The 25,257-nt window shown below is 39.2% G+C and overlaps 1 protein-coding gene and 2 non-coding genes across 11 annotated transcripts in view; all 3 read left to right on the forward strand.

Moving 5' to 3' along the window:
* cep295 (centrosomal protein 295) overlaps nucleotides 1–25,257 on the forward strand; it is a 102,021-nt gene that overhangs the window by 50,256 nt on the left and 26,508 nt on the right. For 7 of the 9 annotated variants that reach the window (XM_072263380.1, XM_072263385.1, XM_072263384.1 and 4 more), the window contains exons 14-20: nucleotides 40–607; nucleotides 4,165–4,390; nucleotides 5,224–5,388; nucleotides 6,623–6,856; nucleotides 10,922–11,013; nucleotides 21,254–21,392; nucleotides 22,574–22,816. In XM_072263380.1, coding sequence (XP_072119481.1) covers nucleotides 40–607; nucleotides 4,165–4,390; nucleotides 5,224–5,388; nucleotides 6,623–6,856; nucleotides 10,922–11,013; nucleotides 21,254–21,392; nucleotides 22,574–22,816 — 1,667 coding nt within the window. The remainder of the gene's footprint in view (nucleotides 1–39; nucleotides 608–4,164; nucleotides 4,391–5,223; nucleotides 5,389–6,622; nucleotides 6,857–10,921; nucleotides 11,014–21,253; nucleotides 21,393–22,573; nucleotides 22,817–25,257) is intronic. The other 2 variants (XM_072263382.1, XM_072263383.1) reach the window with 2 other exon arrangements.
* On the forward strand, nucleotides 15,080–15,152 carry LOC140201045 (small nucleolar RNA U2-19). Its single transcript, XR_011886772.1, has one exon. It is a non-coding gene; the product is annotated as a small nucleolar RNA U2-19 (small nucleolar RNA).
* LOC140201044 (small nucleolar RNA U2-30) lies at nucleotides 15,236–15,303 on the forward strand. Its single transcript, XR_011886771.1, has one exon. It is a non-coding gene; the product is annotated as a small nucleolar RNA U2-30 (small nucleolar RNA).

Here is a 25,257-nt window from a genome sequence, read left to right on the forward strand (position 1 = left end):
GTATTAAAGTGTTATTTCACAAATCAATTTTATTTTAAGGTTACATAAAACAATAGTGGAAGAAACCAGGAAACAATTAAATGAATATCTGTTGGAAAAAAGATTGCCTTCTGATTCCACTTCTGCAAGCTGCCAGGTGCACAGTGAAAGCAAGAATCACCTTGATCTTTTAAGATCTGAAAGGCGTGGTTTTGAAGTAAATGGTGTGAAAGTATTAGAACCTTGCCTGACGATTTTAGATGCAGTTGAGTCAGAGCAAGTCCTGAGTCATGTGGGTTTAATGGAGGATGAATTGAAGTCCATACGTACACAACCAGGAACAACAGAAATTGCAGAGGAAAGATTGAAGCAGTCAATGTGTTCGATACCCTTGACAAAACCTATTGAAATACTAAAGAATCAGGAAAGAGTATCCGCTTCATCAGTGGATCTTTCTTTCCAGCAAGAACACTTAATAGGATTGCAGCAACAACTATGGAGGCAGAGGCAAGATCTTCTTGCCACACAGAAAGTACAACAAGAATTCATTTGTAGACAAAACCAATTAATGGAACAGATGCAGCAACAGCAATATCAAGGCATGGAGAAGAAATGGACTGGAAATCAGGTAAATGTTGCTCATCTCAAAGTGGCTTCCACGTACAGAGTGAAGAATCTGATTGCAATGCAAACTAATATATTTATGTAGGTAGGTGATTTATGACTTCCCAAGTGTGGAACTTATACTAGGGTGTTTGGAGTAATGCATTAGAAACAAAAGTATAAATACTTAGCAGGACTTGTAGTGCATATGGAGAGAGAAAGTTAACATTTGGGATTGAATGTCACAACTGGGAAAAGTTGGAGTTAAACAGGATTTTATAAGTGCAGCTTAATATGGGGGAGCGTTAGAAGAGCAAAGATCTGAGGGCTGAAAGGCAGTACAAAGTAAATAAAATGACAAAGAGTGATAGGAAGGTCGTAATGAGCATAAGGTCAGTCAGAAAGTGGTATAAATTCAGATTTGTCATGAATGTGTAGTGTGTTGTTAATGTTGGAAATTTCAAATAAACACTTCAAACTATATATTACCTGAAGCTGTTGAACTTGAAGCTAAGTCTGGAAGGTTGTAATGTACCTGGTCAGAAGATGTTCTTCCCTGAACTTGTGAGATTTGATGGAATTGTGTTGGGGCCAAACATAGAAATCAGAATGAGCTTGTCACATTTATGGATTATATTTTCAATTTAGTGCAAGTGCAGGAAATGGATCAGCTCTGCTTTTAGCTTCCAGCGCACCAAGCTCTCTTTCCATGAACAACAACAAATTAACTGTGGCACCGCATTCACTCAGCACAGTGTGAGCTGTACATTGGGAAATGCGGTTGCAGATTGGGTAACAACTTTGTGGAAGACAGTACAGAGGAGATGGTCTAGTGGGGTAAATGACAGGAGTGATAGCATAATGTTTTCATGGGGAAACAATCAATCTGGAGGAGGTGGTATAATTGTAGAAAATTTGAAATGAAATTTTGGAATGCTAAATATCCAAAATTGTTGAACTCTGACTTCAAGATTGTACTTTGCCTAATTAAATGAATTGCTGTTCTTTGAGCTTATGTTACACTTCAATGGAGCAGTTTAGGAAGCCAATCAGCAAGTTTGATTCCAATCCTTTTAACTGTCTGTTCCACTATCACTTGAATGATGATACCTACCCACCCTCATGCATATGTGCAAACACTTCCTTGACATATTGTACTACTCCACTGAAACTAATTGTAAGCTAAAAGAGCAGCTCATTTTCAGCTCAATACGTTAGTTTTCTGGACTCAAAATTTCAATAAATTCAAGTAATCATTTTCAATACTCTGGATTTATTTCTGGTGAGTTCAGTTAATTATTTTGCATTCACTCTTTGCTGATCATTTGTTTCTGTTGCCAACTGCTCCCACTTGTAGTTGTCACTGGTGAAGCATTTATTACCTATGTCTAATACTCTCAAATGTGCTGATGAGCTATCTTCAGGCACTTGTAATGTATGTCTGGATTTAAATCCAGCATTATTCAAGGACTGAATACGTTCCAAATAAAAATGGTATGTGACTTGTGGGACCTGCAGGCATTGATGTTCCCATGTGCTTGCACTTTGTCCTCCTTGGTGGTAAAGGCTACGGGTATGATGAATGCTACCAAGATGGCCTAGTTTAGTAATTGCAGGTTACATTGCAGGTAGGGGGAGTCGATGGTAGAAGGTGCAGATATTAGAGGAGTGGTTGTGTGCCAGTCAAGTGGGTTGCTTTGTCTTTGCTGATGAGTATTTTGCATATTGGGACTGTACTCATCCATGCAAGTGGAGTGTATACCATCATACCTCTGACTTGCATGGAAACATACAAAATAAGAGTGGTATTAAGCTATTTGAGCCTGCTCTGCAGTTGAATATAATCATCTATTCGTTTTCCAGATCTTTTGTTTTTAGAAATCTACGTACACTGTACCTCCTGCTTAAGTATATCCAAGGACTTGGCCTCCATTCCCTTCTATTGTTGAGAATTCTCCATTCATTGTTATCTGGGTGAAAAAATTACTAATTAAAATCGTAATTGTGTTTACCCTAAAATACTCTGTGAATGTGATGGTTTGTCCCAGACAACTTGACCAGGGAGGCATTCACCCCATACTTAGTCTTCTAACTGTCTGAGTGTTGTAAATTTCAATCGGATTCCCTCTTACACTTCTAAATTCTTAATGCAGCTTTAGTTGTCCAGATCGCTCTTCACGTGGCATCTTGCAATCTCCTTGGCTATATACCTTCTGTGCGCACAATGCCACAAGTATGAATTTAGTGAACTTATTGTCTGTTTATTTTCAGTGACTCGTGTATTGGTAGGGGAAGGGGAGAAGTTTTTCCTGTTTTGTTTTCCCTACTGAAGTGGTAGAAAAAAATCTCTACCATCCTATTTTCTCTACCAAACTGAATAACTTTACATTTATCCACATTATACTGCATTTGCATGTATTTGCCCACAAATTCAACTTGTGTCAATCACCTTGAAGCTTCTTTGTGTTGTTTTTACAGATCACAATCCCACTCAGTTTTGTTGTGTGCTTTGTGGATGGTGGAAAAGCTTTAGAGGGACCGGAGATGAGTTGCTTACTACAGGATCCCATTTCTTAGACTTGCCCTAGTAGCCATAGTATTTGTGGGGTTTAGTTCACTTTCTGGTCACTAGGGTTGGAATGATTGTTGTCCAAGGGTGACAGCCATGTTCCTTTGTACAAAAACTTGAGTGCATTTATTTTGATGTCCTAGCCTTCTGCTTTATCATGGCTTCTTGCTGCTACATTCAGCTGCCTTCATGGAAAGGTCACTGTGGTTTGCCCACAAATTGGGCATTGATGAATGTTAGGAATTGAATTAATATTTGCTGATGAGATGGATCTACTGGGGACTTCAAAATGTACATATAATCATACAAATTAGGAGCAACGGTTGGTTATTTAATTTTCTCATTTAAAATAAAATATGGATTGTAATGTCAAATTTGTATTCCTGCCTACTCGTTGTAACTTTTCATCTTTTAAGAATGTTCAAAAACTCTGTATCTACTGCTCTTTGAGGAATAGAGTTCCCAAGTCTCACAATTAACTGAGAGGGAAAATTTCACCTTGTCTGTCTGAAGTGAGTAACTACTTATTTTAAACCATGACTCGTACATCTTGATTCTCCTACAGGATAAAACATCTGCTCCACCTTGGCACTTTGTTTCAGTCTGTGCTGGTATTGGATTTGCTGAACTCTAGGATATTAAGCCCTATTCGATTATAGATGGCTATGGGTGCCCTCACTAAAAAGAGGTTATGGTTGTAGCCACCTACTCTTTAAAGGCTAGATGACTTCCTTGTTGATCTTCCAGTGCATTTAGCTGCAATACCCACTGTTTAAGTGGGTAGATTCTCCATTTCTACCAAGGAGATTCTTCCAGCTAACTGTAGCAGGCTGGGTTGTTCAGACCCAATTATTCAACACATTTTGCTATTTCTGAAAAGTTTTTTTTCAATTAGCGCATATGGTTGTATAGTATTGTAATTCAGTTTGGATTTTTGTGTTTTTTAAAATAGCAGATCAAAGGGGTTAAAACGTGCTTGTTGAGGCATCACTTCTAAATGTTCTTCTTTCTAGTCTGGACACCTGGCCTTACAGGAGGTAATGCCTGCAAGTGAAAATGTTAAGCAGCTTACTGTCATGCCGTACCAGATGTGCTCCTTTGAGAATTTTAATACTGGATCAACCAATAAGAATCCTGATTTCACCAACAAAGAGCAGGGCAAAGGTCCAGCACCATCAGTTCAAATAAATGAAGCATTATTGCCTTTTTGGTATAATGATTTCAAAACAAAACAAGCTGGTAACTTTAACTATAAATTGTATAGCTGTATTTGTGTGTTTGAATTGTTTCTTTTTTTTTAATAATTAGTTTTTAGACTGGAGACCCTTAATAAATATGGAAGCTTTTATGAAGTTACCATTATATTTGTCTGCTTTTAGTTAGTTTTGACTTTAAACATGCTCAGGAAAAATGGCAGCCATTATTTTGTGGCTTTGAATTTGGTGCATTGTTAAATAATATAGTGAATCAATTTTCCTGCCTGCATGTATCCCAAGCCACCACATTAGACAGTCCCTCTGGGTTGAGAACAAATTATTTCCTTTTGAGTTTTGTTGATCATTTTGAAATGGCTGATGAGGCAAGTGTGGGAATTGCAGTCTGTTGTAGAGGTGGGGCAGGTGGGGATTAACATGGTGGGTGGCTGGGGAGAATCCTTATTCTTTTTATTAATAGACCAAAAAATTCCTAGAAGTCAATGGGGATATTGCATTTATTTCAAGGGAACTTTGAGCACATCCTTGAATCTTTTACTCTGTCCACCTGGTAATTTCCTCCAGTCAGACTTGTGAACAACATGGCATGTCCAGTGTTTCTGGCAATGTAATTGGGGTCTCCATGGGATATTGGAGGCAGTGTGATGCAGCAGAGGAAGACTGGTAGAGGATCTGTGAAAAGTGGGTGTATGGTTGTGAAAGAATTTGAGTATGGCCTCTGAGCATGTGCAACATTACCGCATGATGCATGTTTTGGGGAGGGTTGTTTAAAATGATGGAGAAAATGCAAATTAAGCATCTGAGCATTTTTGTCTAACAAATTTGATTTGAAAAAGTATTTATTAAATTATCCTACAGAATGTTCCAATGTTGAAGCTGTTATAAGAGAAACTCGATATTACAAGCGTTCTAAGCCACCTGTAACTAAGACAAGGTTGGGGCTTTGTGGAGTAATTGAACAGCATGAATTAAGTTCCATTCAGGAGGTGGAATCACCTAAAAGTGACAGACTGTCTATGTATGGTAAGATTTTTTTTAAATTCCAGTCTTGTGATAATGGGGCATTACCACATTTTACAAGATGGATAGTATCTTTTAGAAGAAGGAATCACAGACTGACTTTTTGCAAAACATTATTTCCAAACGCTGGAATTTATCAGGCATAGCTAGTACAGCCCCGTCTCTCTACCAGAAACCCAAATTCAATCCTGACCTTTGGTGGCATCTATATGGAGTTTGCACATACTCCCTATGACCACATTAGCGTATATGGTTGTATATTTAGTATTGTAATTCCGTTTGGATTTTTGTGTTTTTTAAAATAGCAGATTAAAGGGGTTAAATGGGTGCTCCTAAAGATATTTGAGTAATAAGTTAATTTGCCCCTAAGTGTTCCTTGGTGAGATGAATGGTAGAATTTGGAGGGAGCGAATAAAAATGTGAAGAGAATAAAGAAAATGGTGTTAATGTTTGATTAGTGTAAGTAGTTGGTGAATGATAGACTGTTTCCATATTGTATCTTTCTGATTGTTTTTTGGCATGTTGCTATACAATCAGAGTTTTCTATGGTTAACTTAAAGTATAATCTTGCTTTAGTATCATGCATTTGTGTATTATTTAATCTTAATTACTTTTGTATTGTGGCAATTTTGATTCCTTGTTTGTTAATGCACTCTCAATTACTGGCCAGTTGTATATTTGTGGTCCCAATTCCCCAACCAAGTAGAATAGATATAACTTTTAACCAAAGATCTGTTATGCTGCTATTGTTTCCACCTTCTGATATAATCAAAGATTTGACCAACCATATTGAATTTAAATAAAACTCAGCTTTCAAATTAAAGTTAAAGTGCAGTTAAGTGATCAACCTTGAGGATAATGATCACTTAGATGCAATCTTGAGCAGGAATTGTGAATAGGGGATAGTTAGTCTAAGTGTTAGGCACACTATTTTAGCCAATTTTTTTGCACAAATGAGTGAGAATAAACTGCTTTAGCCAGGTGTTTTGTTAGCTCTGAATTGCTTGATAGTTTCAACAAATTAAGTTGGTAAGGCCTGAGACTGGCTAATTTTAGATAGACAGCGAGGAGTTTAACTTGTTTCTTACACTTTTTTTGGGTGATAATTTGCTACTTGCCTTCTCTTTGGGTTCCTTTTTGACTTGTTATAGCCATTAAAATGTACGCTTTAATGCTGCTTTACTTTTTTTGATTGCTTAATTTATGGCCTTAATTGAAGTAGTTTGCTCTTTGATAGTTGACAGGATGACAAAGTCAAACGACTGCTATAAATCAGTAGCTGAAGAGTTAATACCAAGTATAATGGATCCTCCTCATTCCTCTGAAGTAATGGAATTGGATTTGTCCAACATGTCCACACACAGTAGTCAAAATTCTAGTGTGCCAAAAAGTACTGCAGAATCTATTCAAACAGGCAGAATGACTTGGCGAGAGAAGCTTAACTTGGAAACCGGCAGTCTTCCAGTGCAAGGTAAACAATTTTGTGTGAGTTCTTGTATGTGTAATTAATTAAAACTCTAAGACTTTCAGGTAAAAGTTTTTGAGTTCCATTTCACCTCCTGTCCTACTCTTTCATTCTGTCCTTAAATTGTCAGATTTGCTGATCTGATACCTGGTTCTGTATGAGTAGGAAGTCTTTTATCCTACACTGGGTCCCTATCCACAAGCTTATTTTCTCTTGGTAACTCTAAATTGAATCAAAGTGTGTAATATTTAAGGTCAAGATGAATTTTAAACTTGGCAGTCACATCCCTGATTGGTCTCAATTCCATCTTCATAAACTTTATTTTTGCATTATCTGTCATTCTATTCTATTTTCCCCATACCACTTCTACTCTTACTAATATCCATATGTTTCTAATTCTGCAGTGTCCTTTTTTTCAGTAAAGTATTCTCATCATTCCTTTCACATTTGTCTGTGGTCTTGAACTCCCCATAATCTCCATTTAACCATACTTCCCACTGGTGTTAACACTCTTCTAACTGTAGCTTCGTGATCATCTCCACTTCCCATCTTCTTATTTTGGATTCTTCCCCTTTCCTTTCCGGTCCTGATGAAGGCTCTTGGCCCAAAACGTTGACTGTTTATTCCTTTCCAAAGATACTGTCTGAACTGTTGAATTCCTCCAGCATTTTGTATGTGTTATTCTGGATTTCCAGCATGGCAGAATCTCTTGTGTTCGTGATGATCTAGGTTTTATTGTTCCACCATTGACGCAAGTACATCCAGCTGCCAAAACTCTAACCTTCGGAATTCTGCCCCTGAAGCATCTTCGTTATCAATGTTTTTAGACTTCTGTGAAACAGATTTGATGTTTAGCTATGTGATTGCAAGCTGTTGATGTTATGATTTGGATTTCCTTATATACATTTTGATATTTTTATTGTTAGACCGAACAAGTTTAATTTTGGAATTCATAATAAAAACTTAGAGCTCAGGAAATTATTACTTTTAAGTAGCCATTGTTATGTCACTTGCAGTAATCTTGTATTTTCAGTCACTCATTCACAGCATTCATTTTAAAGATTTTTAATTCATTTGGTATAACCTTTCTTGTGTTCAGCTAATTATTTCCTAATAAAGAGTTCTATTGAAGTATTCCAAAATTTATTTTTTAGGAATCAGAATATTTTTTATTTTGTACAATCTAATTTCATTATTCAAGTCTGTTAATTTAACTCTTAATTACCAGATTTACTGCTGTGTGGTGTCATACTATTGCCAAATCAAATAAGTTAGTGATCCAAATCAAAAATGTTAAACCTTCTTAAAGAAAAGAGACTTAAGTTATGGAAAGTGCATGTTTTAAAGGCCATGAAAAAGTTTTGAAATTATTGCTCCGCCTGAATGGGAACTAGACTTTAATCGAAGTTTATTTCATAGAAAATAGAATGCTACAGCATAGTAAAGGCCATTCAGCCACGATGTTGTACCGATTGTTTAACTTGCTGTAAGATCTCTCTAATCCTCTGCTCCTACATTGCCCTCCATTTTTCCATGTGCCTATCTAAGAGGTTATTAAATGCCCCTAATGTGTATGTCTCTTCCCATGGAATTTAAAATGCATGGATGAAATGGTGAAATTGAACTTTTTCCTTGATTATTTGTCAGGGTCTTTTGATAACTTGTCCAATGATTATCACTGTGCTGCTAAACTATTGCGTAACCTTTATATACTTAATTTAAAAAATGAGTTTTCAATCTTGGAATAGAATCATTTAAGTTTCTAAATTTAGTTAGATGATAAACTTCAGTGCACAAGTACTTTGGAGATGGTGACCACATCTCCCTGACCTTTAGTATATACATGGACAAAGGTAGGAGACAGTATGAGGGAGGGCTAATTATGCTGGTATTAGGCACAAATTTGGAAGTGTAAATTGGTAACAGTTTCTCAGGTAAATGCATAGCAGAAATCTCAAGGTCTTTTAAGGGTTTGCATGGGGTTCTGGATAGGTTTGTCTCACTGAGATGGGGAAAGGATGGTAGGATAAAGGAGCCACAGTTGACAAGAGAGGTGGAGCATTAGGTTAAGAGGATCAAGGTTTAACTTTAGGTTTAAGAGGCAATAATTGGGCAGGGCTCTTGAACTGTAGGGTAGCAGGGACTTGGAGCTAGAAGGAGATGTGAGAAGACCTTGGCGAGTAGGATTAAGAAAAACTCCAATGTACATGAAGAATAGGAGAATGACTAGTGTGAGGGAAGGATACTTGGGTAAAGGGGGAAATGCAACTGGAGGGAAAGGAGGTTGGGAGGTCCTCAGTAAATACTTCGCTGCATGTTGACCAGAGCGGGACTTTGACGAGTATGAGGTCAGTGTAGAATAGGCTAATGTGCTGAACTATCTTGAGTTTAAGAAACAGACAGTGTTGGAACTTATGGAAAAATATTAGGATGTCTAAATCCTTGGAGTTGGGTGGGGTATACTCCAAGCTACTAAGGAAAGCAAAGAAAGAGATTTCTGGGGCATTGATGATGACCTATGTGTCCTCCCTGGCTCTCAGGCTCCCAGGAGTGGTACCAGACAATTGGAGGATGACAGATCTTGTTCTGTTGTACAAGAAACATCATGGGATAATCCTGGGAATTATAGACTAGTGAGTCTTGTGTCAGTGATGGGCAATCTAATGAAGAGAATTCTTATGAGCATTTGGCAAAGCATAACCTTATTGGGGATAGTCAACATGGCTTTGTGAGGGGCAAGTGGTGCCTCATGAACCTAACTACTTTTTTCAAGGAAATTAGAAACGAAATTGAAGGTAGAGTGTTGGATATACTGTTCATGGATTTTAGTAAGAAGTTTGACAAAAATCCCTCTGGTAGGCTGATCCATCAAGTCATGAAGCATGGAATCTATGTACGCTTGGCTGTGTGGAATTGGAATTGGTTTGCCCACAGAAGGGACGAGTGGTTGTAGATCGATATATATTGCCTGGAGATCAGTGACTAGTGGTGTTCCACAGACATCTTTTCTGGAACCATTAAACCATTTTCTCCCCCATTAAGTTTGAATATGACAAAGGTTTGAGGTGTTCTGGATAGTGTGAAAGGTTGTTGTAGGTTACTATAGGGTTGTAAATGGTGCAGAGAAGTGACAGATGAAGATCAATCCAGAAAAGTGTGAAGTGATGAACTTTTTGGAGATCAAACTTGAAGGCAGATTACAAGGTTAATGGCAGGATTACAAGGTTAATTGGCTATATGGAGGGAGTGTGGGGTCCAAGTCCCTAGATCCCTCAGAGTTGTTGCACAAATTGACAGGGTGGTTAAGAATGCTTATGATGTGCTGGCCTTCATTAGCCAGGGGACTGAGTTCAAGAGCCACAAGGCTATGTTGTAGCTCTATAAAACTCTGGTTCGACCACAGTAGGAGCAATGTGTTCAGTTATGTTCGCTTTATTATAAGAAGGATGTGGAAGCTTTGGAGAGGATATAATTGTACGATGCCAGGATTAGATAACAAATCTTATAAGGAAAGGTTAAGCAAGCTAGTGCTTTTCTCTTTGGAGTGATAGAAAATAAGAAGTAACTTGGTGGAGATGTATAAGATTATGAGAGGCATAGATGATGTTCAGCCAGGATCTTTTTCTCTGTGGTGGCAACAGTCAATACCAGAGGACATCTGTTAAAGGTAAAGTGGAAGAAAGTTTAGGGGAGATGTCAGAGGTAGTGTTTTTTTTAGATACACGGACAGGTGGTAGGTGAGTGGAACACTGTTGGAGTGGTGGTAGAGGGTGATACAATAGGGACGTTTAAAAGAGAGATAGGCACATGGATGTAAGAAAAATGGAGGGTTATGGGCTGTGTAGGAGATGAGCATTAGATTGATCATGGAATAGGTCTGTTTAGGTTGGCACAACACTGTGGGCCAAAGGGCCTGTATAATGCAGTATTCTATGATCTGTACTGTGTAGTAGAGCTGATAAAATAATATTGACGATCATGTTAGACCAAAAAGCATACTATTGTTTGCACTAGAACTAATCATTTATCATGTGTTTGGTTACAAATTGAGCCTCTTTGTAATGTCTTCAGCTTCTCTTTCAAAGTCACCAAGTTGTTTTCCCAAAATTGAAAGTGATGGGCTTGAATACAGTGACCCAGCTTCATGTAACATAAATAGTATGGTAAGTAATTACTTTACTATCCATATCATCACCACTTTGGAGTTTTGAAATTTGTTCTGGATATTTGTATTATTCTTTCTGACATAAAGCATACCAGAGTAATACTTGATGTTTGCTTAACTCTTAATAATTAGCAAGTTGTAAATGAAAGCACAGAATGAGCTAATTTAATGAAGTTAATTTCTGTCCCTTTTTCTGTAATGCTGCAGAATGTTGTCTTTAAATGCAATAAATTAAGCTTTATTATGATCCTTATTTAAATTTTGCTTGAGAATGAACTCATGATGTTGGCTGTCAGATTTCTGCAGTAATATGTCAAAACGGAGCACGTTAAAAAAGCGTGATAGTGACAGTTGCATTTATTACCTATTATTAGTAACCTAAGAAAGAAAGAAAAATGTAGTCTGAAAAGCAAGAGAATCTGCAGATGCTGGAAATCCAAAGTAACACACACAAAATGCTGGAGGTACTCAGCAGGTGAGGCAGCATCTATGGGAAGGAATAAACAGTCGACGCTTTGGGTGAAGATCCTTAATCGGGATCGGAAAAGAAGGGGGAAGAAGCCAGGATAACAGCGTGGGGGGGGGGGGGAGGGGCAGAATTACAAGCTAGAAGGTGATAGTGAAAGCCAGGTAAATAGGGGAGGGGAGATGGTGAGAAAGTGGGATGTGCTAGGTGGAAAAGGTAAAGGGCTGAAAAAGAAGGAATCTGTTAGAGGAGAGTGGACTGTGGCAAAAAGGAAGGAGGAGAAGCACTGAGATTAGGAGAAGAGGGGAGCCAGAGTGGGAAATGAAAGAAGAGGGAGGGGGAAAATTACCAAATGTTAGATAAATCAGTATTCATGCCATCAGGTTGGAGGTGACCCACAAAATGAGGGTTTGTTCCTCCATTCTGAGAGTGGCCTCATCATGGCATAGAGGAGACCATGAACTGACTTTGGAATGGGGGTTGGAATTAAAATGGTAGGCCATTGGAAATCCTGCTTGTTGCTGATGTAGTAAGGGTGCTTAACAAAGCAATGTCACAGTCTACATCGAGTTTCACCAATGTAGAAGGAACCCCCATCGGGAGCACGGGATACAGTAAACAACCCCAACAGATTTGCAGGTGAAGTGTTGCATCACCTGGAAAGAGTGTTTCGGTTCTGAATGGAGGTAAGGGAGGATTTGAGTGAGCAGGAGTAGCACTTCCACTTGCAGGGCTAAGTGCTGACCCATGGGCCTCTGCATCTAGCACATCATTCTCTGTAACTTCTACCACCTTCAACAGGACCCTATGACCAAACACACCTTTACCACCACCCGCCCCCGCCCCCAGCCCAATCTCTGCTTTCTACAGAGATTGTTTTCTTCGTGATTCCCTTATCCATTCATCCCTCCCCACTAATCTCTCCTGGCACTTGTATGACTATGAATGACTATAATCCTTGCAATTCTGTGCAGAGTTAGATTGGCTTAATGATCAATAAACTGGTTTCGTGCTTAGAATAATCATACATAATGCTAGTTTGTAACAAAGATTGTGGTCCTAGAGTAATTTGAGAAAGGTCTCTTCTTGGACTGTGCACTGCTATGCCAGCAATCTAGAGGAAATCCTGTCCTCCTCTATTACTCCTATGGTAAAGTATTATCCTGTAGGGATGATATCCCATGACTGTGAGGAGGGGCTGACCACACTAAGGTGTGAGGCTCAAGTCTGCATGCTGGCTTGCTTGGCAAGGCAGGCCATTGCTGGGAGTGGTTTCAACAAAAAAAATACGTTTTCTCTCATCGCCTCATATCAGATATGATGGAAGTTGTTACATCCTATGTTTGACTGCATAGCCCGGAGATTTTTTTCATGTATAGTGGTCACTGGCATTGCGTTCTTGGCGTGATCTCTGTTCTGGTGAGAGCTGTGTAGCTAAACAAAGTGGGGCAACAGCAGCTTTCGTCACTTCCAAAAATGGATTGTGATAATCCAGATTGATTCCTGGGATGGCAGGACTTTCATATGAAGAAAGACTGGATGAACTGGGCTTGTACTCGTTGGAATTTAGAAGATTGAGGGGGGATCTGATTGAAACGTATAAGACCCTAAAGGGATTGGACAGGCTAGATGCAGGAAGATTGTTCCCGATGTTGGGGAAGTCCAGAACGAGGGGCCACAGTTTGAGGATAGAGGGGAAGCCTTTTAGGACCGAGATTAGGAAAAACTTCTTCACACAGAGAGTGGTGAATCTGTGGAATTCTCTGCCACAGGAAACAGTTGAGGCCAGTTCATTGGCTATATTTAAGAGGGAGTTAGATATGGCCCTTGTGGCTACGGGGGTCAGGGGGTATGGAGGGAAGGCTGGGGCGGGGTTCTGAGTTGGATGATCAGCCATGATCATGATAAATGGCGGTGCAGGCTCGAAGGGCCAAATGGCCTACTCCTGCACCTATTTTCTATGTTTCTATGATAAGAAAAACTACAGGGTCTAGATGGTCTTTCAGCAGTTGGAGCTGGTGCTGCCAATGCTCATCTCCTGCAATCATCTACTCTCACCATGTCAGTTTGGCACCTTGCTTGGCTGGCAGTAAGGAACCCTACCCTTCTGATCTATCTTAGTGTCTCACCTGCAGCTTGCATTACCCTCGACAGTTGTGATGACCATAGGATCATCATCACCCTTGTGGACTGTGGATCTTGAAAGAGTGAAAGGGTTCTTGTTGAGGTTTGTCCTAAACAAGTGCATTACAGAGGACTCTGATCCATGGCTGTTCCCAGGGACGTGAATCAAGAAGAACATTGTGCTGCTAGAAACACATGAAATTAAGAGGCTAAGCTCAGTGGAAAAGCCTTGCAAACATTTGAGTGTGCAATGCTTAAAGAAGTGACATGGTCTTGTACTAACGCTGCAATATATACACCTGAAAACACTAAGAAAGAAGAAATTAAATGCAAGTATGAAAATAAAGAAAGCCATATACAGTTTTTGTTGTATGTCATTTTTACAAGTAGAGTTTATAGTCTATTTTTGCAATTAGTGCATTCACCATGCTATACAGGATGTAGCTCTTTGTCCAGGTTGCAGCACTGAATTCAAAGATCACCCAACACCAGCCCTCACAGGTAACCTCTCCACACAGAGATACAGAACAATTCATTGCAGGGAGAATACCACGAGAGGGCTTTGATTGTACCAAATTCCTGGTACAGCAGTGTAGAGGACAGGGTTACCTGAAGATTCCAGTCTCTGCTCTTAGTTTAATTCTCATTCATCCACACATATGAATACACATAAAAGGGAATGTAAGGTCTTCTGCCCAGTACGGCAGATCTACCAATCTAGCCCTTCCATATAATGCCAGAAGAGCTCCTTCTAGTGCTGATTCCTTAAGTGGTCATTCCTGGAAATACATGCTGAGCGCTAAGTCAATACCAGAGCATCTACATGGGTGTGTGTTAATAATACCTTGCCATATTCCAGATACACTAGTACTAATCAAGTACTTATGAAGCAGTATAATAATGTAGGAAAAGGTAATTTGTGACAGGGGGATAATGGTGCCTTATGTTGCTGCCTGCCTTTCTTGTAGAGACAGCTAGGAATATTGTAGATTGTGACTCAGTTCACATAGTTCAGAGGTTCAGTTTTTGGTAAAGGATACACCGAAACAAGCCACTCTCTAGGGTTGTATAGGCACACAGGGGAGTGATTTTTCTTCATACTATTTCCTTGAAATTGGGTCTGTGAATTGAGGTGACTTAGTGTTTTTCTCCTTACCTTGGCTGCTTCTAACCACCTTGTTGAAAGAATGAAAAATAATCCTGTCAAGTTTTCTATATTACTGCAGTGAGCAGTGACCATACTTGGAATACTTCATTGGCTGTAAAATGGGTGTCATGTGTCCAGAAGATATGATTGGCATTCTTAACATAAGATTTTTAAATTGCTGCCTTGTCTTTAATGAAACATTAAACACAAAAATTAACAACTTATAATTTAGAGAGAGAAGCTGTCTTGCCTGGACGAATGTTCCATTTTTCAAAAGCATTTTGTTCTGCGTGGTTTTTCTTCTGAGATCTACTGAGATGTTCAGTGGGTCAGTGATGAAAAATAGCCAAATCTGATCATTATTTGAACTAAATAATGAATGATTGGTGCAGTGACCAGAGAAGCAGAACGTACGTGTGTGTGTGTGTGTGTGTGTGTGTGTGTGTGTGTGTGTGTGTGTGTGTGTGTGTGTGTGTGTGTACTGAGCAATGATGTAAACATTCACACTGATTTCTAAAATTGTGATGTTCACTACACTTGAACTGAGCTCAATATTTTGTATGCTTTTGTGTGGCTTTTGTGGATTGTATTTTGCGTGGAATGCATTATTTGCATGTGTGACTGGCTGTTGCTTAACTGAGACTTTTATACTGAGCAATGATGTAAGCACTTAGTGGTATTCAAAGATACCTTCAGTAATATTCACTACACTTGAACTGAGCTCAGTGGTTTATAATTGGCTCATTTATATGTTTCTCTTAATAATATGATTCATTGCTTTATGCTATGTTATTTTATTATTTCCCCATCTCAATCAACCATTCAAAATCTGTCTCTCAAGTCAGCACTATGACTCTGGCTCTAATTAGCGTTAGCAGCTCAGAAATCTTGGGAATTACTGATCTGGATATAGATGACCATGACTAGCGTTTTTTCTAACATTTTTATGGAAATTTATTCACTAGTAAAATGTATGGAACTTTTTGGGGCAAATTTTCTTTCAATCCACCTTTAGAAGTAGCATTTTGTTGCATGGTTATTATAATTTTAGTTAGACGTCATCATATTTCTAACTTGGCATTCAAATCTTCCATAAAGAATTTTAAAGGAAATAATAACGTCAATACAAGGTAATTTCTATGGTAGCTGCAATCACTCAAGTATACTTGGAAATTTGTGATTTTAGATAAAATTTAAGTTGGAAGCACAGGCTTTTAAATGGTTTATTACATCAAGTACTCGGTGTTAGTGTGAGCCTCAGAGTATGATTACAACTTATAGTAAGACTAAGTCACTGCTTGCTTTTTGAAATTGTTTTGATTTTTTTATGTTTAAAATATTCATCTGATCCCAACATTTTAACCTACTTTGCAATATTGTTATTTACTAAAATAACAGATAAGTTAATGCCATTCCAGAACTTGATTAAACGGACAGTTTGGATTACCATGTACATTGAACTGTCAGCATCTGTGTAGTGTCCTAATTATTAGGAAGACAGAAGTCTTAGTATTTTGGTTCTCAGAAAACAAAAATCTATTCATGTGCATTGACGCTGTCTTTCTGGCAGCTCTCCATGCCTGAGCCAGATGATATGCAATTTTGGTGCATATCTGAACTCAAGATAAAGTTTGGATCACTCATCTGAGCCCATCCAAGACCACCCATTTCTGACGCTTCCACACGAACACTAACCAGATGTTAAAATTTCAGTGTGTTTCCTATTCTTCTGTCACCGTACTTGCAAACTACATTGACTCCTAGTTGAGTGGCGGCTTATTATGAATTATTTCCTTGTTTTAAAATTTCTCCATCACTTCATCCATCCTTCTGTGTATAGACACCTTCAACCCACCATTCCCCTTGAGTTTTCTGTACCCATCTAATTCTGACTTCAAATATCCTTGCTTTGAATTGCTCTGTCATTGGTATCTGCCATAAGCTGCCAAAGCTCTAAAGTCTGAAATAAAAACAGAAAATATTGGAAACACTCACAGGCTGCACAGTATTAGGTCAGTATCCTTCATCAAAACAAACTGGGATTCCGTACCTAAATTTTCTTGCAATTCACTTGTTTTTTGGGGATCTGAGCACTGATGGGAAGGCTAGAATTCATTGACCATTCGTAGTTTACCTTTAGGAGGTAATGCTGAGCCATTGCTTTGAAATCATGTCCTCCTTATGATAATAATGTCACAATGATGTGGTATTTTTATCATTAATCCCGATGGAATCCAGAGGGGATTTCTGGGATTTGGCTGTGGTGTTGATGGAGAACAGCAATATACTTCCAAGTCAAAATGGTGTGTGACTTACAGGTGAATCTGTCAGTGATAATGTTCCAGTAGGTTTGCTCTTCATGTTTTTGGTAAGAGTTATTTGGTTTAAGAAATGTTGGAGCTGCCAAAATGAGAAACTAATGTGTCTTTTATATTGGCATGAGCAATGGAGGAATTGAACGTTTAGGGTAGTGTGCAGTTGATTGCATACTAATCAAGTGGACTGTTTGCCTGGGTTGTGTCATGCTTGAGTGAAGTTTTATTCATCTGCACTCCTGACTCATAGCTTGAAGATGGTGGAAAGGAGTTGGTGATTTTATTAGGAAGTGAGTTATTCACTGCAAGATACCTAGCTTCCATCCTGCTTTTGCAGCGTGGTATTTACGTCGCTAGTCCAGTTACGTTTATGGTCAATGCTGACCCACAAAGATGCTCTTGTGTGATTGAATGAAGGCAATGTCAAAGGATGTTAATGCTTGGTGAATAAATTTACCTGTATTGGGGTTGGTCAATTATAAATGGCACAAATCTTAATTATCATTTACTAGCCCACGGAGTCTAGCTCTTGCTGCGTGCAGGCACGAACAGCTTTATTTGCTGAGGAGTTTTAAATGGAATTGGACATCTTGCAATCATCAGTATGCCTTCAGACAATATCTCTAAGTGGTTCTTTAAGACCTACTGTTGTCACTATATTTTTGTTATTGGCCTCAGTATCTTAAGTGGTATCATCAAATTTTGCACATTTTCCTGTGAATTACTTTGATGTGATTTTCCTTATTAAATATGATTTCTATAAAACTGAATATTTTCAGTGCATTTCTCAAATGAAGTACAGTGCCTTGTGGAAGTATTCAGCCCGCAACCTTTTGTTCACTGAAATGTACAGGTGTCCCCTGCTTTTCGAACGTTCACTTTACGAAACCTCACTGTTACGAAAGACCTACATTGGTACCCTGTTTTCGCTTTCAGAAGGTGCTTTCACTGTTACGAAAAAAATTCAATGCGCGATGAAAAGCAGTGCGCGCCCTGAGCAGCCGCTCTCCCCGGATTCAGAACGGCATTCTCGCCAGCATTGCTTTAACAAGTGTCTGTGAGCAGTCGTTTGCAAGATGAGTTCTATGGTGTCAGAAAAGCCTGAAAGAGCTCGTAAGGGTGTTACACTTAGCGCAAAGCTAGACATAATTAAGCGTTTAAATCGTGGTGAACGAAGCAAGGACAAAGTGAGTTTGGCTTGTGGAAGTTGATGAAGATGATGTTGAAGAGGTTTTGGCATCCCATGACCAAGAACTGATAGATGAAGAGCTGATGCAATTGGAAGAGGAAAGGATAACAATCGAAACCGAATGAGTAATGATAAAGTAGGACTTTAATTTTGAAAGGTACGTAGGTTTGGGGGATATTTGCAAGCTGGTTTGAGTCCTTGCAAAGAACTGTATGATAGAAAAATGCACGAGGCTCAGCAGTCAAATGCGGAGAATGCAGCAGTAGCTGGGAGGCACACAGCACATCTTTAAGAAAAAAGCCGAAATAAACATGCTAATTAATTAGTTGCTGCCCCACATGTAATTAATTAGCATGTTTATTTCAGCTTTTTTCTTAAAGATGTGCTGGGTGCATCCCAGCTACCGCTGGACCCCTGCGTGCTTCGCGGCAATGTATCGGTTGGTGGCCCGGAGGGTGGGGGCCACTGCACCACCCAGCCTGCGACAACTCAGCCTAACAGACCATCATCAGTGTGCTCTGCGCTGTCCCGATTCCGGTAAGTGATACTACACTGTACATACATTATTTCTACTTTATTTCGGCTGTGTATTTTTACGTGTTATTTGGTATGATTTGGCAGCTTCATAGCTTAAAGGTTACTGGAGAGAGTGTTTTTGCCAACAGCGCTTGCATGAGATTTTCTGCCGACGGCGCTTGCGTGAGATCTTCGCTATGGAGGTCTGTGCTGGCAATGATTGTGAGAAAGTATTTCTACTTCATATAGGCTGTGTATTTATCATATCATTCCTGCTTTTACTATATGTTACTGTTATTGTAGGTTTTATGTGTTATTTGGCATGATTTGGTAGGTTATTTTTGGGTCTGCTAACGCTCACAAAATGTTCCCATATAAATAAATGGTAATTGCTGCTTCGCTTTACGACATTTCGGCTTACGAACTGTTTCATAGGAACGCTCTACCTTCGGATGGTGGGGGAAACTGTATTACAAACCAAGGATTTTGATCAATTTAGCTGAGAATTTTTATTTGTGAAACACATGTTCCTCGTTCCACCCCCCCCCACATAAAAACAAGGAAAATTGTAAAGCAAGAAAAACAAAATTTTTCAAAATTAATTTATCCCCCTTTGCTCAGTACTTAGTTGAACCACTTCTCGCAGCTATAACAGCCAGTAGTAGTTTTTAGATAAATCTCTTTTAGCTTTGCACATGTTGTATATTCCTCTGCAAGATTGCTCAAGCTGTGCCAGGTTAGTTGGAGTGGTGGTGGCCAACAATCTTGAGGTTTTGCTAGAGATGTTTGATTTGGTAAGGTCAGGACTCTGACTCAAAGGCATCAATTTTCTTTATCTGAAACCACTCCATAGTTGCTCTGGCAGTGTTCTTTGGGTTGTGTCCTGATGAAAGACTTATTCCTCCCTAGTTTAAGCTTTCTGGCAGAGGCTAATGGGTTTTTAGCCAGGATTTCTCTGTATTTTGCAGCATTCATCTTCCCTTCAATCCTGATCAGACCTCCAGTCCCTGCTGCTGAAAAGCGTTCCCACAGGGTGATGCTACCTTCACCATACTTTATAGTAGGGATGGTGTTACCAGACTGATGTCAAGTATTAGATTTACGCCACACGTACCACTTAGTATTGAGGTCAAAAAGTTCCACTTTAGACCACCTTCCACATCTTTACAGTATCATCTAGGTGATGCTTTACAAAGTCCTGATGGGCAAAGATATTTTGTTTTTATTATTAGCCAGGGCTTCTTCCTTTCCACTCTTCCATAAATACCCTTTGTGCAAGGCCTTGGAGATTGTGGAACCATGAACTTCATCTCCAGTTGCCACTGACTTCTGCAGCTCACTCGAAGTGACTGTTGGCATCTCAGTAACCCCTCTTGCAAGTGCCTTTCTTCTGCAGCGGCTAAGTTTGGAGGAGCGTCTTGACCTAGGCAGTGTGGCTGTGGTTTCATATTTTTCCCCTCTTGCCACAATGGACTACACTGAGCTCCAAGGTTTGTTCAGTGCTTTTAAGAAGGTCATGTACCCTTCCCCAGAGTTGTACTTCTCTATTGCCACTTCCCCAACTTGCCTTGAATGCTCTTTTGTCTTTATTTTGGTTTGGTGTGTTGAAGATATACCACACTGTTGGAACCTTATGGGGGGGGGGGGGCGGGCGAGGGCAGTGGCTACAATTTGATACATTAACAAATTGAGTGAGATGTAAGATAACATACAGTAATGCACCTGTATACAGTAATTAAAAGGGATGAATACTTTTTCAGCTTCAATTTTGGTTGTTAAATTTTTGGTAGATTGACAGGTTTTAGAATTTTTCTTTTTGATTTGACATGCACAATATTTTGTAGATTAGCTCAAAAATCTTACTGCAATATATTTTAAATTTAGAAAGCGAGACAGTTAAATGTGAAATTAGTTGTGGGGTTGAATACTTTTTCAAGTTACTGTATGTCATATGACTTGGAGGAAAAGCTGATTATTTCATGCTCTCAGTGCTTTCCATTCCAAAGATGATGATGATGTGGAAGTGACACATTAAGTCTCGTGTTTCATTCTTCAATCAGCTCCTTTTGCGGCACCTTTCCATAGATTGGGATAACTATAAATTTAAGTACAAGTCTAGAACTATCCTATTTGCTGGTCGTTTCAGATAGTTGCCATCCAGTCATTTTAATTTCATCAAGAAAGTGATTAATCAGAGTAGAAATTAACATCACTGGATCTAAATTCTAGCATACTCTACATAGCAACATTGTGGGGTTGCCTTTGGAGGATGGATTGAAGCACTTGTTCACCACCACTTTTCTGAGGGCAATGATTAATGTGTGGTGAGTGTTGATCTTGCCAGTGAAGCCTACATCACAAAAAAAAATCAAACAAAATGGAAATAATTCTCTTCCTGAAATTTGTGGTTACAGTTATTTGCAACAAGATATTCTGTTTTTAATACTATCATTGTGCTTTAACTTTTTTTTGTGCTTGTAGGTATTTCCTCACTATTCAAAGGACTCATGTTTTAATGCTGTTGAAAAAACCTGTGAAGTAGATCAAACATCTACCACAACATTGTCCACTGGAAGTTTTCCTTTGCATGAACAAACAGCTCCTGGTCCCTTAAATTCAGGTTTGTAACATAGATTTTTTAAAAAAATATCTAGTTTCTTCTAGTATTTAACAATATAAGTGCCGGATCTGTTCTGGGACCCCTACTCTTTGTGATTTTTATAAATGACCTGGATGAGGAAGTGGAGGGATGGGTTAGTAAATTTGCTGATGACACTAAGGTTGGGGGTGTTGTGGATAGTGTGGAGGGCTGTCAGAGGTTACAGTGGGACATTGATAGGATGCAAAATGGGCTGCGAAGTGGCAGATGGCGTTCAAGCCAGATAAGTGTGAGGTGGTTCATTTTGGTAGGTCAAATATGATGGCAGAATAACAGCATTAATGGTAAGACCCTTGGCAGTGTGGAGAATCAGAGCGATCTTGGGGTCTGAGTCCATAGGACACTCAAAGCTGCTGCACAGGTTGACTCTGGTTAAGAAGGCATACAGTGCATTGGCCTTCATCAATTGTGGTATTGAGTTTAGGAGCCGAGAGATATCGTTGCAGCTATAGAGGACCCTGGTCAGACCCTACTTGGAGTACTGTGCTCAGTTCTGGTCGCGTCACTACAGGAAGGATGTGGAAACCATAGAAAGGTTGCAGAGGAGATTTACAAGGTTGTTGCCTGGATTGGGGAGCATGCCTTATGAGAATAGGTTGAGTGAAGTGGGCCTTTTTTCCTTGGAGCGACGGAGGATGAGAGGTGACCTGATAGAGGTGTAGAAGATGATGAGAGACATTGTGTGGATAGTCAGAGGCTTTTTCCCAGGGCTGAAATGGTTAGCACGAGAGGTGCTTGGACATAGGTACAGAGAAGATGTTCGGGGTAAGTTTTTTTTTTACGCAGAGAGTGCTGAGTATGGAATGGGCTGCAGGTGAAGGCGGATACGATAGGGTCTTTTAAGAGACTCCTGGACAAGTACATGGAGCTCAGAAGAATAGAGGGCTATGGGTAACCCTAGGTAATTTCTAAGGTAAGGATGTGTTCAGCACAGCTTTGTGGGCCGAAGGGTCTGTATTATGCTGTAGAGTTTGTATGTTTCTATTGTTGTGCCTTAAATCCTAAATAACATTTCTGAATATTCAGCCTTTTTTTTTTAAAAAGATATTTTCTATAGGTGACTTTTGTAATCCAAAATGTGTTATGTCCATACTGAAAATTACTGAGTTATTAGAATACTGTTCATATTACTTTATTTTCAGCAGGTGACCATGAATGTACCATTGACAACATTCCTAGTAGACAGTCAACTCCTACTTCGCCTGTATGCATATGGAGTTTGCCACCTTCATTTCCTGAATACCAGTATACAATGAAGGCCCAAAGTAATGTTTTTAGCACCAGTGAGGAAAGAAGTACTTCCAATGAAAGCAATATTGAAAAACTAATTGAGAAGTATACCCAAGATCTAAGCAAATTACTGGATTCAGGTGGAAAATGTCAAGGTAAGTATCAAGTTTTATTTGAAAATGCATAACAAACCAAGAAAATGTCATTAAAAGCCCATCAGGCTTTAAACAAAATTAAGATTGCATGCTATAGTGGGTAAGTTAAATATGAGTGGAATTAATCATATCTTTGTCTTCAGGACCTGCATTTAACCCAATCAGGTTTTCATATGCCTTCTCCAATGTTTAGCTGTTCTGAACTAAGTAATATGTCAGCACACCAACTGTTTGTTCCATTACTGTCCCCCATACTGAGACCAATGGTGGAGCCTGGGTGTGCTAAGAAATCTTAACTTTGGCATCAGGATTAGAGACTCCATGTATTTGAGTCTTCATTAAGTGGAAAACTTTTATTTTTACTAGTTTCAAACCACTAGTCACATGATTTTAGTGTTTCTAGTTTTTAACCTACAATTCTTAAATTTTACAATTATCACTAAAATTTTAAAAGTTGAATATCAGAATCACTTTAAAATGTTGGTAACTTTGACAGAAGACAGGATTCTACTGCCAGCCTTGCTATCTGAAAGGCTGGTGGATCTTTGAGGAGGAGTGACCTGAGGCCTACTCATTGAATTCAGAATTGACTTGCCCACGTAGCAGACAGTGATGGTAGATGGAGTGTATTTTTCCTGGAGATTGGTGACAAATGATGTTCCACAATGATCTGTTCTGGAACTCCTGTTGTGATTTTTCTCAATGTCTTAGATGAGGAAGTGGAAGAGTGGGTTAGTAAGTTTACAGATGACACAAAAAGTTGGTGGAGTTGTGAATAGTGTAGAAAGTTGTCATAGATAACACAGGAGCACTTTTCAGATGCAGGGCTGACTGAGGTGGCAGGAGTTGGACCTGAAAAAGTGAAGTGATACACTTTTGAAAATCAAACTTGAAGGCAGAGTACAAGGTTAATTTTAGGATTCTTAGTAGTGTGGAGGAACAGAGGGTTTCATGTCCGTAGATCCCTCAAAGCTGCAGTTGTGGGATGGTTAAGAAGGCATATGGTGTGTTGGCCTTCACTGTTCGAGGGATTAAGTTTAAGAGCCGTGAGGTATTGTTGCAACTCTGTAACTGTGGTTAGACTTGGAGTATTGTGTTCAGTTCTGGTTGCCTCATTGTAGGAAGGATGTAAAGGTTTTAGAGGGGGTGCAGAGAAAATTTGCCAAGTTGTTGCCTGGATTAGAGAGCATGTCTTGTGTGGATAAGTTTAATGATATACAGCTTTTTTTCCCCCTTGGAGCAAAGGATATGAGGGGTAAATTGATAGAGATATATAATATGATACGAGGTATACTGTAGATATAGTGGACTGCCAGAGACTTTGTCAGGGGTGAAATGGTTAATTTGATGGGGCATAACTTTAAGGTTCTTGGGGTAAAGTATAGGGGGAGATGTCAGAAGTAGGTTTTTCATACACAAGAGTGGTAGGTGCCAGGAATGTGGTGTTGGAAGCAGATTCATTAGGGACATTAAAGAGACTCTTAGGCACATGGGTGGAAAAAAAATACGGAGGGCTGTGTGGGAGGGAAGGGTTAGGTTAATCTTAGTCGTTTAAAAGGTCGGCACAGCATTATGGGCCACAAAAGTCTGAACTATACTATTCTATGTTTTATTTTCTATGTCACTGAGACCTTAGTACACATCACCAAATACTTCTTTCTGGAGGCCAAAACTAGCTTGTCTCACACCATATTTGGTTCAGTTGTGTGCATTCGAATGTGGACCATTAGCAGCAGGCTGAATTCGGTCAAGTGTTTCAGTCTAGAGATAATTATGTTAAATGCCATAATAAAAGTTTTATTATTTAGACCAAATGTTCTCATGCCATTCTGCATCTTCCTTAACTTTATCATATAATCAGATTCTGCAATGCATTCCTAAAGGTATCAATGCTGTGTACTTTTAAGCTTTAGCATAAATCTTCAGAAATGCACAAATTATAGACTCCTGGCCATCCAGCATAGAAACAGGACTTTCAGCCCATCACATCAATGGTGGCCTTTTTGCCCTTCTACACTAATCCCATTTGCTTGCATTTGGACTGTATCTCTTTATGCCATGTCTAATCAAGTGCCTGTCTACATGTCTCTTAAATCTATTTGCACCACTTCATCTGTCAGTGATTTCTAGACTGTTTTAAAAACAAAATCCCCCCCGATTCCCTTTAAAATCTATCTTAAATCTATACCCTGTTGTGTTTGAAACCCCTACCACAATTAAAATATATTATTATCTTAACTATGCCTCTTGTAAATCTTATATTCTTCAGTTGTTGGCCTCTATTGAACCGGGGAAACACGCCCAGCGTATCCAGTCTCTCCCCACAATTTGCCATCCAATCCAGGCAAATCTCCTCTATGCTCTCTCCTTCTCCACAGCGAATCACATTTTTCCTATAATGTGACCACAAGTACACAGAATACTCCAAGTGAGATCTAACC

Source organism: Mobula birostris, chromosome 7 (assembly GCF_030028105.1).
Source record: "Mobula birostris isolate sMobBir1 chromosome 7, sMobBir1.hap1, whole genome shotgun sequence".
NCBI classification, from domain to species: Eukaryota; Metazoa; Chordata; class Chondrichthyes; order Myliobatiformes; family Myliobatidae; genus Mobula; species Mobula birostris.